Source organism: Muscardinus avellanarius (assembly GCF_963383645.1).
Source record: "Muscardinus avellanarius genome assembly, chromosome: 6".
In the NCBI taxonomy this organism is placed as follows: domain Eukaryota; kingdom Metazoa; phylum Chordata; class Mammalia; order Rodentia; family Gliridae; genus Muscardinus; species Muscardinus avellanarius.
Window position 1 is genome coordinate 67,131,980 of NC_137791.1, and position 20,307 is coordinate 67,152,286.

The following is a 20,307-nucleotide window of genomic DNA, read 5'->3' on the forward strand; positions in this document are numbered from 1 at the left end:
AAAAACACCAAGAAAATGTGGCACGGAAAGAAAGAAGTTGAAGGAATTCATTAATATAATTCATGGGAAACAAAAAAATGTTTTTATCTTTACAGTTAAAATGTGCTGAGATGTAAAACTATGTAAGTTGCAGTGGTGTACAGGTATATACCTGTAATCCCAATATTTGAGAGGTTGAGAAAGGAGGATCACAGGTTTGAGGCTAGCCTCAGCAATTTAGCGAGGTCCTCAGCAACTTAGTAAGACCCTATTTCAAAATGAAAAAATAAAATAGGGCCGAGGCTGTAGCTCAGAGGTAGAATACTCCTGGTACTTACTGCTTATCTCCAGTACTGACAAGGAAAAAAAAAAAAAAAAAGGAAAGAATGAAACAAATGTAAACCAAGGACAGAAGGACTTTGCCCATTTACTATTTCATACCTGGACTTAGAAAAGTATTTGACATGTAATAATAGTAAATTCTTTTTTGGTGCTTACCAAATGCTGGGTACTGTTTTAAGCACTTCATAAGTATTATCTTACTTAAACTTTAAATAACCTCATAAAGCAAGTACTGTAACTAATCCCAGATAGGCAAGGCACCTGAGGCATAAGGAAGTTATACAAAGTGCCTGAGTTCATAGAGCTTTTAAGGGACAGGCAGAATTCTGCCTAAAGCCCACACAATAAATATTTGTTAAAAAGTAAAATGGGCCCAGTACTTGAGAGGCTGAGACAGGAGGACTGCAGGGTCGGAGGACAGCCTCAGCAATTTAGCAAGACTCTCAGCAGCTTAACAAGACCTTGTTTCAAAATTAAAAATAAAATAGAGCTGGGGGTGTAGCTTGAAGGCAGAATGTTCCTGGGTTCAATCCCCAGTACCACAACCACACACACACACATATAAATAAAATGAAGTAAAATAAAATGGGCTGCGTATCACAATGCACTCCTATAATCCCAGTACTTGGGAAAGCTGAAACAAAAGGATTGCAGGTTTGAGGATTCAGTTCCCAGGACTGCAACCCTTCACCCTGACCAAAAAAATAAGACAAAAAAAAAAAAAAGACTATCATATACCAGGCCTTGGTTTTGCAAAATTATAAAGCTACATATTTAAAGACTGACATAAATAAAACATGCTCCACTTCGTATGGCAAAGTAATACTTAAAGAGCTAGATTCCTTTTTTGTTGTTTTTTCATACTAGGGCTTGAATCCAGAACCTTGCACATGCTAGGTATTCTATCACTGAGCTACCTCCCTAGCTCCAAGAGTTAAATCACTTATAATGCTTTTGTACCTCAAAACCCCAGTATATGATGTCTTTATTTTTACTATTGTAGAAACAAGCGCATACCGTGTGTGTGTGTGTGTGTGTGTGTGTGTGTGTGTGTGTGTGTTGCTGGAGATGGAACCCACGGGCATTCTATCTCTGAGCTACACCCTCAGCCCAATCTTTATTTTGAAACAGGGTCCTGCTAGGTTGATGAAAGTCTCACTATCTCACTATTTACTGAGGCTGTCCTCAGACCTATGATCCTCCTAACTTGCCCTCCCAAGTAGTGGGATTACAGGTTTAAACTATCACACCAGACTAACAATAACCATTTTTAAATGTACATTTCAGTGGTGTTAAAAGTATTCCCTTGCTGGGCGTGGTGGCACACACTTGTAAAACACCCCCCCCAAAAAAAAAAAAGTATTCCCTCTGAGCCAGGTGTAATGGCACACGCTTGCAATTCCTGTGCTTGGGAAGCTGAGATAGGAGGATCATACAGGTTTGAAGCCAGCCTCAGCTACTTAGTGAGGCTGTTAACAATTTAGTGAGACCCTGTTTCCAAATAAAATAGAAAATAGGTCTGGGAGTATAGCCCGGAGGTAGAAAGCCTCTGGGTTCCACCCCAGTACCACCAAAAAAAAAAAAAAAAAAAAAAGTATTCCCTTTGTTGTGCAACAGAACTCTGACTCTTTCATTCTGCAAAACTGAAACTCCATTCCATTAAACAACAATTTGTTCTCTGCTCTCCCCGCAATCTTAGTTAACCGCATTTTTACTTTGTATCTATGATTTTGATTACTTCAGATACTTTACATGGGTAGAATCATGTCGTATTTGTCTTTCTGTGATTGGTTTATTTTGCTTGGCATAATGCCCTCAATGTTCTACCAGGTTGTAACATGCAACAGGATTTCCTTTTTTGAATGGAAGCATAATCTATTCATCTGTCAGGGAAATTCTGGATTGCTTCCAGCTTTGGGCTTTTCCAACTAATGCTGCATTGAACATTGATGTGCAAATATCTCTTTGTGATTCTGCTCTGAATACTTCTGTATATAGTCTCAGGAGTGGGGTTTATGGATCACATGGTTAATTCTACTGAGTTTTCTGAGGGACCTCTATCCTATTTTTCATAATGGCTACATATACCATTTAAAAAACAATTTCCACCAATGGTGTGCAAGGTTTCTAAATTCTCTACATCCACATCTACAGTTATTTTCTAGTGATACAGATTGTCCTAATAGGTTTCAAGTGGTATCTCCACACCCCAACATTTACAAATTTCAACTTAGTGGTGTGAATAAATGATAGACTCTGCCACTAAACAAACCTCAAGTTTCTCCTTCAATGACTCAGCATCCTGGAATTTAAGAAATACATTTGTCAAATTTATGAATGAACAAATGAATGATTGGAAAAGATGGGAGAAATGATGGGTTAATAAGATTTAACATAGAAAAAATAGGGTACAGTGTGGTGGGGACATCCAGTTCCTTTTTTGTGAAGTTCAGTTGGGCTTCTGCTAAGGTTGAGAAATAAAGCACAAATATGGTAGAAATTACAATTCTGATATTTAGATCGCAATTCAGTGGTGATGAGCACTTAAGCTAAGATCTTGCTAATTTGTTAGAAGTGCAGTAAAAACCTCTACTGCACATCAATGTTCCTGAAGAAAAATCATAATTTGATTAAGATTCCTTCCCATTAAAATGATTACAAACTGTCAAATAGCAAGCAGGAAGTAGAAAATTACCGGATGAGAGAGGAGCCAGAGGATCAAAAAGTTTAGCATGATCTGTATAAACCTGTCTACTTATTCAAAGGGACATGTTATCTTGTAAAAAGTAAAAATTTACAAGATAAAGTAAAAAATTACAAGAAAAGTAAAAATTTTAGGTAAATAAAAGTTCTTATTTACATAGCTGGCAATAAGGTACATTTTTCAGACAAATGTATATATAAAGCTTGAAAGAAAGACACTTTTTTGTTTGTTTTTGGCAGACTTGGGGATGGAACCCAGGGGCATTCTACCTGTGACCTACAACCCTGCCCTATTTTTTGTTCTTTATTTTGAAACAGGGTCTCACTAAGTTGCGAAGGGCCTCACTAAGTAGATGAGGCTGTCTGCGAACTGCAATCCTCTGGTCTCAGCCTCTTGAATGCTGGGATTACAAGCGTGTGCCACCACGCCTGGCTATAAGACACTTTTAAGTGTCTTATTCCCATTGAATAAAGAGAACATTTTTGTGTGTCAAGATCTTACTAAGCACTCAATAGTATTCACAATATAGTTCTAGGAACTATATATATACTCATGTGTATATATATTCATGTATAGTATCATAAAAATAGTACAGTATATGTAATACAGTATTATATATAAATATATAAAGGTAGCACTTATTGTCAGCCAATGGCATATTCATAACTCCTGAAAATCATTATATGCAATTACCATTCTCTTTTTCAAAATTTCCTTGCCAATTGGGTATGGTGGCACATGCTTATAATCCCAGTAATTGGTAGGTTGAGACAGGAGAATCCCAGTATTGAGGGCAGAGGACAGTTTCAACAAGTAATGAGACTCTCATCCACCTAGCAAGACCCCATTTCCAAATAAAAAGATAATAAAGCTGGGGGTGTAGCTGGAAGGTAGAATGCCGTTGGGTTCAATCCTCAGTGCCACAACAAAACAAAACAAAACAAAACAAAATTTTGCTATGTTAAAATTAGAATATAAATACAGTTATCTGTAAGGGCCCTCCCTATGTGGATATGGAAATTCAAAAATACCTTTTGTGCCTTTTACAAAACAGCATGATATTTGCATGTAGCGTATTTGTGTCCTTCCTGTATATTTCAAATCACCTCTAGGTGGCTTATGATAGCAAATACAGTATAAACAATGTATAAATAGTAATGTTGTATTGTTTAAGAAATAATGGTAAGAAAAAATAATGTCCATTCAGTTTAGATGCATTTTTCCCCATATATTTTTAATCCAGCCAGGTCTATGGCACACATTTGTAATCCGAGCTACTCAGGAAGTTGAGGTAATAGAATTGCAAAATCAAGGTCAGTCTGGGCAGCTTACTGAGATTCTCTCTAAATAAATAAGCATCTCTTCTCAGCCTTTTGGCTAAGATCAAGTATAAATAAATAAGCAAATAAATAATTTAGGGAAAGGGCTGGGCATAGCTCAGTGGTAGTGCCTAACATGTGTAAGCCCTTGGGGGTTAAGTCCTCAGTATCACACACACACAAAAAATCAATGATTGGTTGAATCAGTGACCGAAACAGCTTCATTAAAAAGTGGTACAGTAATCGGGCGTGGTGGCACATGCTTGTAATCCCAGCACTTGGAAGGCCGATAAAGGAGGATCACACAGGTTCGAAGCCAGTGGTGTGGCTATTTAGTGAGGCTTTCAGCAACTTAGTGAGACCTTGTTTCCAAATAAAATATAAAATAGGGCTGGGAGTGTAGCCCGAGGTAGAAAGCCCCTGGGTTTCATTTCCAGTGAGACACACACACACACACACACACACACACACACACACACACACAAACATTACAGTACTGGAATAAAAACTATTTCCCCTGAATTTTGCTTTATGTTTATGTTATAAATACAATGAGATTTTTTTTTAATTTGCCTTTTATTTTAAGATATTTAGAACTACATTGGATCTTTGTTGTTGTTGCTGTTGTTTTTTGGAAACAAGGTCAAGTAGTGAGTTTCACTACTTGCAGAGGCTGTCTTTGAACCTGTGATCTCCTGGTTCAGCTTCTCAAGTACTGGGATTACAGGCCTTGTGTCTAGCTTTACACTGGAACTTCAAGGAGAGGTAGGCTGGAAGTTCCTATTACAAAGAAATTGCCCCAGGCATGGTGGTGCATGCCTGTAATCCCAGCATTTGTGAGGCTGAGACAGGAGAATCCTGGTTCGTGGCCAGCCTCAGCTTAGTGAGGCTTTCCACAACTTAGTGAGACCCTGTTTCAAAATGAAGAATAAAAAAATAGGGCTCGGGGTATAGCTTGAAGGTAGAATGCCTCTGGGTTCCACCCCCAGTACCGCAAGAAAAAAAAAAAAAAGAAAGAAATCTACAATCTACTTTAACATAGTAATAGCCATATTCCCATGTCCATCAATTCCCAAAACTTCCTAGCACTTAGCATAGTAATAGAGTAGTCCAGTCCCTTTCCCAAACAAGTAGTCTACAGCTGTTCTTAACACATGAGGTGACTAACGTGCTAGTAAGCTTCCTTGCTAGTGGATCTTGACATTACAGAGCAAAGTGGAAAAACTTTAAGCAAATCAGAAAAGCAGAAATTTTTACTAACCACTTTTTTCTTTTATTGTGGATTTCAAATGCCTTCCAGAAAAAATTCATATGTATCTACACAAAGTTATTCATAATCAGAAAAGGGGACTCTCCCATAATTCAGTAGAGGTTTAAAGTAAGAAAAACTGCTTAATGGCAGTGTAGTGGTTCTTACTTTTTTTCTAAGGTCACCAGATCCACTAAAGAGACTGCTGCCGTAAGGACCTTCTCTCCCCAAAGTGCTCACACAAACAAAATTTAGTATGCCTAGTGTGCAAATACCCTGACACTCAATTACAGTCTAAGGGTTAATAATCTGTGCACACACTACACCTATTTCCAATGTTCTAATCATTCTCTTTTTTTTTTTTTTTTAAATTGTACTAGAGTTTGAACCCAGGGACATTCTACCTCTGAGCTACACTCCCAAACCTTTTTCTTTTGAAACAAGATCTTGCTAAGTTGCTGAAGGTCTCACTAAATTATTGAGGCTAGCCTTTAACCTCTGATCCTCCTGTCTCAGCCTCTTGAGTTCTGGGATTGCAGGCATGCATCACCATGCCTGGCCTCCACACTCTGTCTTTTAAATAATGAATAACTATGTCTATACTATTCAAGCTTAATAAATCATTACCAGTACATCTGAGCACCTCATGATCTGTAACAATGACTGAGACTGTATAACTCTACAGTATACAAAGTCCTTTCCAAACACCTCATCTCACGTAATGGGAAGCTTCTTAGGGTTAATGCCTTAAGCATGCCTCCGCCTTAGAGCTATTGTCTCCTTCTGATAGTTGCTGTACCTCCCAAGTTTCTCAACCAGTTCCTGGAATATAAATTGTAGATAAACTTAAGCCTGGATTCTCATTGGTCTTTTTTCAGATACAACGATGGCTCAAATCAAGAGGCTTTCCTCTAGTTTCATCATCACATATTCCCTCTCTCTCAAAAGGGAAATATTCTTATGATTGTCACTAGAAAGATAAATCAGTACAATTCCTTCAGATGGCAATAATGCAATACAAATATAAAATGTACAGACTTTTAGATTTAACAAATTTTTAGAAATGATTAAGTTATTTTTTACATTTATGGGAATGACGTATGGGAAAGGATGTTGATACAAATTCTTAATTCTCCAGAGCTCCATATCTAAATTACACATAATCTGCTATGTAACATAATTATATATATATATATGCATGTATAGTATATATATGTACATAATATGTGCCTCTCAATTTTTTTTCATAACTTTAACAACAAAATTAGATCTTACTCTGGCCAGGTATCACAAAAGTAATAAAACTTTGTTGTTTTCTGGAGTTTGTCTTTACCTTTTTTAATTAAAAAAATTTTTTTTAAATAGAGAATGCTGGATGTCTCTACAATTTTGTTCAGATGACTGCAGAATCTGGAAAAGCTGTTGCTGTTTTTGATGCATAACATACTGCTATTATTGGCCTTTTTATATAAATACACACACATATAATTTGAATTTTTGAAAACTTTAGCTGTGCTATCAACTTTGGGGGAAGTATCCCAGTTTACCATGTTGAGATAGCAGTATAAAGAAATTAAAAGCCATATTAGTCTAGAAACGTTAGACATTTTTTTCTACTTGTACAGGAGTAATGAAGTGTACTAAATATATAAGGTCTTATCTATGTGGCTTTGATTCTAGAAACTAATAAAGTATTCTCTAAATAATGAAAAAAAGATCTCATTCTGAAGTCAATGACATTATCATAGTCAGACTGGCTATGTCTATCATAAACTTCTCCATTGTTTTTATTGTTCCAGCAAACAAACTGTCAGACTCTGTTAGTTTTATCTCCTCGGTATCTCCTTAATCCATTTCTTTATATTTCTAAAGCAGTACATTATTTTCAGTTCTTTTCGACAGGTTATTAAAACTCCCCAATTATATTCCCATGAAATCATGTACCTCCCCAATCTTTGTCAAGTGCAACCTACAACATCACAAATTCCATCATTCTGCAATCCTGAAACTATGCCTCAGAAGAAAGCCTCAAGTGCTGGCATTTAAGACCTCCAGTGTCAAGTGCTGACCAGCTGCCTCCCTTCCTGTCTTTAACCACAGCCCTGCAGATTGTCCTAGATGGTCTGAGCAACCATTCCCAGCCACAGTGAACAACTGGTTGCATCTTGTCATTGTCCAATAATAGCCCTGGGTGCAATATTCTTTCTATCCATTTTCACTTATCTAAAGTCTACTTATAAGCCAGATGTCAGGGGACACACCTGTAATCTCAGTAGTTGAAAGACTAAGAAGAGAGGATCACTGGTTCAAGGCCAGCCTTAGCAACTTAGTGAGGCTGTCAGCCACTTAGACACTTTGTTTTTTGTTTTTTTTGGCGGGGGGGGGTGGGGGGGGTGGGGGGGTGGGGGTGGGGGTGGTACTGGGGTTCCTGGAAATCCTTCTGCCTCCGGGCTACACTCCCAGGCACCTATTTTTTATATTTTTATTTGGAAACAGGGTCTCTTAAACCAGCAAGGCTGGCTTCGAGCCTGCAAGATCCTCCTGTCTCAGCCTCCCAAACGCAGGGATTACAAGCGTGCACCACCCCGCCCGGCAGTAAGACCCTTTGTTTTAAAACAAAGCATAGCTGGGCATGGTGGTGCACACTTGTTATCCCAGTACTCCAGAGGCTGAGACAGGAGGATCTGGGTTTGCGGCAGCTTCAGCTATGTAGTGAGCCCCTTTGCAACTCAGTGAGACCCTGTTTCAAAATAAACAATAAAAAATAGGGCTGGAGGTGTAGCTCGGAGGTAGAATGCCCCTGGGTTCCGACCCCAGTACTGCCCCCCCCCAAAAAAAAAGAAGAAAAAGAAGAAGAAGAAAACAAAGCATAAAGAAGGGCTGGGTGTAACTCAGAGGTAGAATGTCCTTGGGTTCAATCCTCAGCACCAAAAATAAATAAATAAATAAATAAATAAATAAATAAATAAATCTACTTATTCCTCACAGCCAAATGTAAATGCTGCCTTCTTTGTTATATCATTCTACACTAAAAAAATGAACTGCTTCTCTTGCAGACTCTCAAACATTTTATCTGCCTACATAGCATTTGTTTCATCCTGCCATATACTTTAGGTTGCTCTATACACATTAATCAGGGTCCACTTTTGGTTATTTCTGTATCTTCTTCATGAGGAGTATTTTAATATACACAGCAGTCATTTAATAAGTATTTGTTAACATAAATTAATAAGGACTCACTTTTTTGTGTCTTTTCTCAGATCCATAATTTTCTATAGAACTACTTTGAATTCTTGAATGAAATAAATGCAAACTTCTTGGAATAATATGATTATTTTAAGTGTAATAAATTTTTATTTCAGGGTGCTGAGGTAGTGTATCCCATTGTCTTCACTTGCAAAATAACAACAACAAAAAGACTTAACATTTACCTTTTCAACGTCTGAGAGAGAAGTTAATGATTGATTCTGAAGAACTTCTGGCGCAGTGAATGCTCGAAGGTCCTGGTTGGAAATGTTTTCATCTGTAAACGACACACTTCCAGAGGGCAGCAACAGCAGAGACCATGGAGAAATGATGAAGCCGAGGGCAGCAGGGTCGGCTATGCTTACTGCTTTGCAATTGTACCAGAAAAAGGGGGGGGGGGGAGAATTGCTTAAAATTATACTGAGAGAAACCAGAGATCACTTCAATGGCTATTTGAGCTTTTTATATAGATATTAATGTGTATTTACATGCACCAACATGCTACAAAAAGAAAGCAAGTTTCATATAAGCACATCTACTAGCATTGTTAATACCATGTCTTGATGTCTTAATCTTAAAATCAGAATCACCGATCCTAGAATCTAGAAATAGAGAACTTTTGTTACTGGTCATAAGAATTAAACTTGGTTCAAGTATTTTGTTACAGTGATACACATAGAAATAAATATGAGTAATTCTTTAACTTTTTTGTATCAGGGATTCTGAGAAACTGGTTAGAGCTCTTTCAAGGATACTGCCCATAAACATTCAACTGTATATAAATTTTAATGTTCACAGATTTACTTATAACTCAGCTATGGACCCCGGATTAAGAGTCCCTGAGTTAGGCTATAATATTCTGAAACTGACAGAAATTAATTCCTTTGAGAATTCTTGAAATTTGGAACTAATAATGTTTTCGACTATAATAAAAGGTTTTATTTACTTTTTTGAGTCAAAATATATCTATAGATCTTCTGCTTGAATTTGGATCTTGTCTTGCTTCTATCTGTTCATTATTTCACTATAATTTCAGGCAGCTCATTCTGTACTATCAATGTGAACAATGAGGTCTCTTTAATTTTTTTTTTTTTTTTTGGTGGTACTGGGGATGGAACCCTTCAACCTCCAGGCTACACTCCCAGACCTATTTTTTATATTTTATTTGGAAACAGGGTCTCTTAAGCCAGCAAGGCTGGCTTGGAACCTGTGCGATCCTCCTGTGTCTCTGCCTCCCAAGCCCAAGGATTACAAGTGTGCGCCACCACGCCTGGCTTCTCTTTAATTTTTTAACATTTGCCTGTATATACATAATAGCTCAATATTTAAGAATATTTATTTACTTGTTTGTTTGTTTATTTAGTTATTTTGTAGTACTGGCGATGGAACCCAGGGGCATTGGGGCATTCTACCTCCAAGCTCCACCACTAGCCCTATTTTTTATTCTTTATTTGGAAACAGGGTCTCATTGAGTTGCAAAGGACCTCACTAAGTAGCTGAGGTTGTCTATGAAGCACAATTCTCCTGTCTCAGCCTCCTGAATGCTGGGATTACAAGCACATACCACCATGCTTGGCTGAGAATCCATTTTTAAAATTAATTTATTATACTTCAGCAGGATTCCTCAAAGTAAAGCAATACATTAGGATCAACAGAACAAAGAAACTTAATTTTGTCCGGCATGGTGATGCACACCTGTAATCCCAGCTACTCATCAGGCTGAGGCAGGAGAGAGCACAAGTCCCAGGCCAGCCTGGACAACTTAGTGAGGTCCTTTCTGAAAATAAAATATAAGAAACACTAGAGATGTAGCTCAGTGGTAGAGCATTACTAGGTTAAATCCCCAACACCAGAAAGAAAAAAAAAGAAAGAAACCACCAAACTTCAGTATTTAATGAACAATCAACACACAATTCAGCTAGAAAATAATTCAAACAAGACAGAGATGCTACTCAAAATCTTGAGATTTCACATCAGAGACATTGTAAACTAGTGTGAAATCAGGTCCTTTCAAGCTATCTGCTCAGGGGAATGGACACTAGGAGACGAGGAGAAAGTCACTGCACTACTGCTTGCAGGATGGTGGTGACCTGTATCCACAGTGGAGAGTGACAGCAGTGGACTCAGTGAGAACCTGCTGGACACTAAACGTGTTCCAGAGGTAGTGGAAACAGAATTTTCCTGACAGGTTGTATGTAGAATGAGAGAAAAAGAAGAATCTGGATGATTTCAAGGTTTTAACTGAAAGAGAGAGTGCCATCTTCTGAGAAAATACAGTAGACAGAGGAGACTACAACTAAGCAGAGGTTGTTGAAGTGGGGCCTGGGAGGCGGTGGTAGAAATTAGACTTTACTTATGAATTTTTTTTTATTAAATATTCAAATGGGGATGTCAAGTAGGTAACTGGATCCAGGGTGTGGGACAAAGGTAAAAACTTAGATACATTTTGGGAGTCATTTGGCCTACTAGATTGTGTTTCAAGTTATGTGACTTGATCACCAATAAAATGAGTTAAGATTAAAAAAAAGAAAAAAGAGGAGACGGGTGTGGTGGCGCACGCTTGTAATCCAGCATTCGGGAGGCTGAGATCAGAGGATGGCAGTTCACGGACAGCCTCAGCTACTAAGTGAGGCCCTCCGCAACTCAGTGAAACCCTGTTTCAAAAAATAAAGAATAAAAAATTGGGCAGGGAGGGTAGCACGGAGGTCAAATGCCTCTGGGTTCCATCTCCAGACGCCCCCCAAAAAAAAATGAAAGAAAGAAAGAAAAAACAGAAAACCAAGAACAGCCATGGGATACTCTCACCGGGAAGACTGATTGCTCCTTGTTAATCTTTTTTTTTTTTTCTTTTTTCCCTCAGTACTGGGGCATTCTACCTTTAGCTCTACCCCAAGCCCTATTTTTTATTCTTTATTTTGAAACAAGGTCTCACTAATTTGGGAAGGAGAGCCTCACTAAGCAGCTGAGGCTGGCCACAAACCTGGGATCCTCCTGTCTCAGCCTCCCAAGTACTGGGATTACAAGTGTGTGTCACCACACCTGGCTCTTTGTCAATCTTTTATCTAGGTTATTTTCCCTTCTTGAGACCCCATGGATCTAAGGTGCTATAACTCCCTCTAACACTTTCTTCACTCACAACTGCCACTCTTCCTTCTGCCCCACTATCTTAATTCACCCTGCTATTAGCCTTTCAGTCAGTTTTCCAGTGCCTAAGTTAGGAGGCTGGGATTCATGGCCAGTTCTTCACAGTCCTTATTTTAGGGACAGTCCTTGTGATTCCTGATAGACCTGTTACCATTTTGGACTTATAAATTATTGGAGATCACAGCTAACATAGAGGACTGAATGCTACCCGGAAGCCTAAATACTATGTCCTTTCTAGCTATCCTGGCTGTTGGTATCCACACAGACTAGAATGACTTGCTACACTCTTCCTCCTCATCCTTGGCCACAGACCAAGGGTGAGAACTCTATCCCCCTTCAACATGATAGCACCAACTAGAAACAGTTGACGGTGAAAACAACCTGCTATTGCTTATCATTTTGAAATTATTAAGAGATTTCTTCACTTACCAGCATAACCAAAGTCAGCAAAGCTATTATTACTCTAGCAAAAAATATATTTCAACTTCGGCTTTATACAAAATAAAGCAAAAGCTTTTTATTGTTTGTTTTAGGAAACAGCTAGCGTATATCATGATTTTAAGATTTTAAGCGCTATACTTAATATAATGCTCTTGTCATCATAGGTCATTGCTAATAGTACTATTAGCACTGCAAAGTACTATTCTAGAGATAAAACACATAAATAAATAAGATAGAAAGCCCAAAGTATCTAAGAGAGAAAGAAATAATACAAAAAGTTTTTTGTGCTTGTTTACTTTTGTGGAACTGATGATTGAATCCAGAAGCATTCTACTTCCAAGCTATACCCCCAGACCTTTTTGTTTATTTGAAAACAGGATCTTGCTCAGTTGCTGAAAGACTCACTAAGTTGCTGAGACTGGCTTTGAACTGGGAATCCTCTTGTCTCTGCCTCTCAAGTACTGGAATTACAGATATGTGTCACCACACTGACTCAAAAAGAAAATTTGAAGATAGCAAACTTCAGCTACAATTCAGATAGATAATTCCTTCATTCCTTTCTCTTCCTTTCTTCCTTCTAATATATGTGGTCCTTTCAGAGGGTAACACTTAACCAAAGAGAAGAAACAGCTGCAGCAAAGGTGTAGTCAGGAAGTTATTAAGTTTGGGCAAGGAACAGCAAGAATGTTGCACAGATGAATGGTGGGTAGCAACAAGAAACAAAATTACCAAGATGGGTCAAAATTTTGCTTTTTAAAAAATACATGACACAGCTGGGCGTGGTGGCTCACGCTTGTAATCCTCGTGCTTGGGAGGCTGAGACAGGAGGATCACACAGGTTCGAAGCCAGCCTCAGCTACTTTGTAAGGCTCTCAGCAACTTAGTGAGACCCTGTTTCCAAATGAAATATAAAATAGGTCTGGGACTATAGCCTGGAGGTAGAAGGCCTCTGGGTTCCATCCCCAGTACCACCAAAACAAACAAACAAACAAAAAAAAAACAAGACACAGATTTTTCAAATATGATTTTTAAATGTCTTAGAGTAAGCTAAAGCAACTGTGACCATAAACTACAATGCTGTCAAATTTTCAAAACACATACATGACATTAAGTATTAGATTATTGGGAAAATATAGTCAAACCACAAAATATATTTGTAAATAATTATAAAGGGTTATGTAATAACCTACAAGTCAAAGAATTTAGAGTTGTGGCTAGAATCAGTCTTTAATTCACTGTTTTTGACAACTAAAAGGAAAGAATTTAAAGCAAATGTTTTTAAAATCCTTCAAAGAATGCTAAAAAATGAATATTTTAAATTTGGGATTCCAGAAGCTTATAATTTTATGTCCTGTGTTTTAGTTGTGTGCTGCTGTACTCAGGAATGCTACTATTATGAAAGAGTAAATCTGATATGAACTGATTCCAGGAGTTAAGTGATTCTATTTAGAGACTTACCAACATTCCACAGAAAAAGTTGCTTAAACAGAGATAAGTAGCTAGAGGCAAAGTTAAAAATAAGCAGAAATTTGATATACAAAGAAAAATCTTAAAGGTTTTTTCTAATGTTCTCTTAAAATCCACAGGTGATTTAGCATTCATATTTTCTCTAAGGGATCTTGCATTTCCTTTTGATTTCCCTCTTAATTTTGTCTTCTATATTTTCAGTATAAAAAAATGAAGAAAATGAGTCGGGCATGGTGGCGCACACTTGAATTCCCCACGTTTGGGAAGCTGAGACAGGAGGATCACACAGGTTTGAAGCCAGATGCAGATATTTAGTGAGGCTCTCAATGAATTAGTGAGACCCTGTTTCCAAATAAAGTATAAAATAGGTCTGGGAGTATAGCCCAGAGGTAGAAAGCCCCTGGATTCCACCCCCAGTACCACAAAAAAAGGAAAGAAAGAAAGAAAGAAAGAAAGAAAGAAAGAAAGAAAGAAAGAAAGAAAGGAGAGAAAGCCCCTGGATTCCACCCCCAGTACCACAAAAAAAAGAAAGAAAGAAAGAGAGAGAGAGAGAGAGAGAGAGAGAGAGAGAAGAAAATGATCAAAACTGAGTAACTAATCAAAAATATCAACAAATTACCTAGGAATTTGGAACAGCAACACGATTTTAACCTGAAAAATTCCTTTGCCTATTCAAGTAGAAATAAAAAATTGGCTGAGTGTAGTAGTACACGCCTGTAATACTAACACTTGGGATGCTAAAACAAGAAGATCACTGATTTGAGGCCACCCTCAGAAACTCAGCAAGGCCCTGTTTCAAAATAAAAAGGGTTAGAGGTGTAGCTCAGAGGTACAATGACCCTGGTTCAATTCCTAGTAACTCCCACCCCCATATATACACAAAAGAATAAAGAACTGTAGTCCTATTTTATACATTCTATGAAGGTACTTGGCAAAAATATATGCAGAAGCCACTATTTCAAACTCTGAAAGATTTAATGAAGTTATTCTAAAATACAGAATTTTCTCAAAAAATCAGTTGATATGTATATAAAAATACATATATATTTAAATCAATCACCTAGTATAATTTAATGGACAGAGGAAAAATAATTTAGAATAGTTTCCTTATATCTTAACATTTTTGATAGTACAGCTTTGTGATAAAATTATTTAAGATTTATTGAAATTATAATATATGCTACAGGTTAATTATAAATTTCAAATTTATCAATTCCTCCTAAGTTTTGCCTGTAGTTTTTAAACTTTCACCTTTTCTAATATGATAGGTGAAAGAACAGTAAGCTCTCTATCTTTTTTTTTTTTTTTTTTTTTTGGTGGGTCTGGGGATGGAACCCAGGGGCATTTGACCTCCAAGCTACACCCCCTCCCCAATTTTTTATTCTTTTTTTTGAAACAGGTCTCACTGAGTTGCGGAGGGCCTCACTAAGTAGCTGAGGCTATCCGCGAACCACGATCCTCCGGTCTCAGCCTCCCAAATGCTGGGATTACAAGTGTGAGCACCACGCCCGGCTCAGTAATCTCTTTTTGAAAATAAAATGGCATAAACGATTGGAATTGATGTCTATAATAATGCAAATTGAGAGTGATAGCCTCTTTAAAGACATCACACACACACACACACACACACACACACACACACACACCAACCACATGATTTTATTTTATTTTATTTGGTACTGGGGATTGACTCCAGGGGAGTCAGTCTACCTATGAATTACACCATCAGCCTTATTTTTTTTTTTTATTTTTGAAACGAGGTATCCTTGACTTGCTGAGGACCTCACTAACTGGCTGCAATTCTCCCATCTTAGCCTCTTAAGTCCTCGGAATACAGGCGTGCACCACCATGTAAGCTCCATATACTTTCTTTTTAAATGTAGCCAATAACTCAACAGCATTTAATAAACTCCCATATGCCTTTGGTTCTCAAGAGTTTATAGTTTGATGTAGTGGGTCTCTGACCTTGCTAATCATCCAAATCTCTAAACTCATCTCTAAGATTTGGAGGGATATCAGAGAAACTGTCAGTTGCATTTGGCTCTTTTTAATATGACTTCATTAATTAGTATGGAATTTCTCTTAATTAATCAAGGTAGCATGTATAATGGTTAGGAGTACAGACTAAGCCAGAAGCCCTACATTCAAATCCTGTTTGATACTCTGGCTTACAACTGTGACCTAAGTACTTAGTCTCCTTCCCTCAATTTTCTTATCTATAAAACTAGTTCCTACCTCATAGATAAGGTGATTGCTAGGATTAGAGACAAGATTAAAAGCAGTTACAATAGTTTTACTATTACTACTTAATAAAACTTCTCCCTAAAGATAGCAGATGTAGACAGCACATCTAAGAAAAGTCACTACTCAAATTCATTCTCAATTACCTTGTTTTCCCCCAATGGAAGGCTAGAACAAATACTGTAGCTTCAGAAAGAACAAATTCTCAAATGGCTCTATTCTAGATATTTGAGTTTTTTACGGCACCTCCTACCTTAGAAGGCACATTGGAAGTACAGCTAATTTAAAGTACAAAGTATTCTTCTTTAATTAAAATTAATCTTTTTGTGTGTGTGTGGTACTGGGGGTGGAACCCAGGGGCTTTTCTATCTCCGGGCTATACTGCCAGACCTATACTTTATTTGGAAACAGGGTCTAACTAAGTTGCTGAGAGCCTCACTAAGTAGCTGAGGCTGGTTTTGAACCTGTGCGACCCTCCTGTCTCAGCCTCCCAAGCGCTGGAATTACAAGCATGCGCCACCACGCCCGGCTTTAATTAGAATTAATCTTTGGGGAATATCTCTTCAGTAAATATCCTACTAACTACATGGCATTCTAATTAGCATAGTTGCCAAATATAGAACAATTAGTATAAGATTTGGCAATCAAGTCAATTAGTACTTTGTGAGTAACCATATTTTGTCAAATAATGTTTTACCATACATACTTAATATCTTTAGGTATATAATGTAAATTGCCAAATGAAGATATTTAAGAATACATATATCACTAGAATATCAGTATATAGTTTTTGAAAATTTTAGTAGTAATTGAGGTTGTAGCATTCTAATAAAAATTATTCAAAGTTGTCACTTCAAACTGATCTATTTTATGAGCTTTTCTTTACTATCAGATAAAGTATATTTTCATTTCTTGATGACAGCCACATAAACACACATATTTTCTTTCTGTAGAGTTGCTTGCTCCAAACCACAACCACTGGAATCTTGGTATGGCTTCTGATCAATCAGGCTTCTGGTAGTTTTGTTTTGTTAAGTACTTGCATGATTCTTGAGGTAATTTCAGAATTATGCAACTTGCTAACAAAACACTACTGAGATCTGAGCTTAAGTGATATACAGGCAATCTATATTGGTAAAGCCAAATTGGTTATTGGTTATTATTATTAAAAAAAATAACAAGGTTTAAGTGGTTGATATCTCTCTCTCTCTCTTTCTCTCTCTCTCTCTCTCTCTCTCTCTCTCTCTCTCTCTCTCTCTCTCTCTCTCTCTCTCTCTTGTGGTATTGGGATTGAACCCAGGAGCATTCCACTTCTGAACTACACCCCCAGGCGTGTTTTATTTTTTTATTTTGAGTAAGGGTCTCAATAAGTTGTGGAGGGTCTTGCTAAGTTCCCAAGGCTGGCCACAAATCTGTGTTCCTCCTGCCTCAGCCTCTCAGGTGTTGGGATTACAAGTGCACACAGTTAAGTTCCTTTTTTTAAAAAAATGTTTTCTTCTTCAGAAAATTTCCTAGGCTATCTGAGTCAAGCAGCATAAAAGAAATAACAGTTCCTTTCATTTCTTCCTCCTTTTATCATAGACTGAGAAACCTCCTCACTTTAGTCCTTGAATATACTAAGTTCTTCCTCTTTGAGTTCCCTTTGGTTTCCATCCTTTACCAACCTTCTTTATCCTCATCATTAATAAAAATTGTACCTGCAAAAATTATATACACAAATAATGAGCAAAATGGTTTTGAAAACTATTTTTAAACATTTCTTATAGAATATAAGGATAGAAACAAAGAATTCTTTAAAGACCAGATATAATGTCATTACAATAATATAGATGAACTTCGTCTCTCAGTGTCCCTAGGGAAATTGTTTCAGAATTCTCTATCAATACTAAGAACTGCAAATATTCACGCCTCTTATATAAAGTGGCACATATTTGCATATAACCCTTTTAGGTCCTCCTATATAAATTAAATCATCTCTTGATTATATATAATACCTACCACAATATAGATACTATATAGCTATTATGCTGTATTAAGAAATAATAATGAGAGAAAGTCTGTACATATTTAGTACAGACAAAAATATCATTGGACTAACCCCATTTTCAGTCTGTGGTTGACTAAATCCCAGTATGGATTCCATACATGTGGAGAGCCAAATGCATTTGAAAAAAAAATTTTTTTTTTTACAGTTTTAATTCTTATTCCATAAGTCCACAGGAAAGGTCAACCTATTCCATAGGTCCACAGCTTTTAAAAGTGTCCTTCTGCCCTACTCTACTATTACAGTAATTTATCAATTTAGACTTTGCTGCTCACAAAAAAAAGATTATTTTTGGAGTTCACTTATGAAGAAAAGCAGTTTCCTTTCAACTTTCAAATGCTGGGTACTCTAAATTATTCACACAGCCAGTACTATCTCTATAATCTGTTTTCCAACCTGTTTAATTATATTTTGAAGTATGGTTCAAAATAAGTGTCATCTTTGTTAATCTGAAGCAAACAAACATACTTACAAAATGCTTGACTTTGGGGGCTTGAAGTAATTAAAAACCCACACAGGCCCCTAACTTCTAAACTACAAAGGATTTTTGTGTGAATTTTGAAAATTGGGCACAGAATTTGCACAGTATTTTTAAGGTTCTTAGAGATTCAGTTATTAATATCAACCTATTCTATACAAAGATATGAACCACTGCCCTTATTTTGATGCACTAAAATGATACCATTTAGAAATGGAGCCAGGCACAGTGGCACACTCCTATAATCACAGATACTTGGGAGGCTGAAGCAGGAGGATTGCAATTCAAGGCCGCCTCTGGCAACTTAGCAAAATCCTCTCAAAATAAAACTTAATAGGGGGCAGGGGATATAGTTCAGTGGTGCCAGGAGATTCAATTGCTAGTGGCCTACATACATGTGTATGTGAGCTCACACACACATACATAACAGAAAGGTGTCACTGTTCAATTAAGTTGCTTCTTGACCTTGTACTTGCTCCAATTCTATTAAGTGATAAGTTCATCATAAGATAAAATACGTATTGCTTTATATACTGCCATAATGATTTATTTTTTCTTTTATGGATCTGGGAATGGAACCCAGGGGCATTCTAACTCTAAGCTACACCTCCAGCCCTAATTTTTTTTTATTATTTTTATTTTTATTCATTTATTTTTTGTTTTACTTTTTTTTTTATTGGTGCACTGCATTCATACATCATAATGGTATAAAAAAAACTTTTGTAGACATACATGCACACATCGCCCAGTTAGCCCCTAACCGATCCCCACCACGTTCCCTCCCCATCCCTCCTTTCCATGCTTGGCTTAGTGTTTGACATCTAGTATTATAGCAATTTATCTAAAATGAACAATGATCATCTCACATAACAGTTTCATTTGTCTGATACCAAGCTTTTGATAACTTAAAGATAACATTTCAATATTTCTTTTTGCTTTCTTTCTTACCAGAGAATATATTTTTTTCTTTTTAGGTGAAACGATCAAACATTTATTTATTTATTTTTCAGAGAAAATCTATCCTAATATGGAATATGGACTCTAGATACACAAAACAATCTTGAAAAAGAACAAAGCTAGAAGATGTATATTTTCTGATTTCAAACCATATAAAGCTACAATAACTGAAACAGTGTAGTACTGTTCTAAAGGCAGATATATAAACCATTGGAGTAAAATAAAAGCCTAGATATAAATTCTTCCATATATTGTCAAGTTATTTTTGACAAGGTTTCCACAGACATTTGGTGGAGGAAATAATAATCTTTTAACTAAATATTGTTGAAAAATAATAATTACATGAAAAAGAATAAATCGGACCCTTACCTAACACCATATACAAATATTAACTCAAAATAGATAAAAGACCTAAATATAAATCTTAACTATAAACTTTTAGAAGAAAATCTGGGTCATAAAACCTCACGACATTGAAATTGGCAGTGTTTTCTTGCATATGATTTCAATGGCACAGGCAACAGAAGGGTAAACAAACTCCCTAAAAAATAAAAAAATATATTGTATATCCAAAGACAATGTAGACAGAGTTAAAAGTTACTGATAGAATGGGATAAAATATTTCCAAATGCTATATCTGAAGGTATATTAATATTCCAACTAGAAATCCTAAAAATTAGCAACAATAAAAGCAAA

The 20,307-nt window shown here is 36.7% G+C and overlaps 1 protein-coding gene across 1 annotated transcript in view; it reads right to left on the reverse strand.

The window, feature by feature from the left end:
* PTPN13 (protein tyrosine phosphatase non-receptor type 13) overlaps nucleotides 1-20,307 on the reverse strand; it is a gene marked incomplete at both ends in the record, with an annotated part of 193,749 nt that overhangs the window by 155,964 nt on the left and 17,478 nt on the right. Inside the window, one exon of the mRNA XM_080697337.1 lies at nucleotides 9,025-9,203. Within this exon, the coding sequence (XP_080553463.1) occupies nucleotides 9,025-9,203 (179 nt within the window). The remainder of the gene's footprint in view (nucleotides 1-9,024; nucleotides 9,204-20,307) is intronic.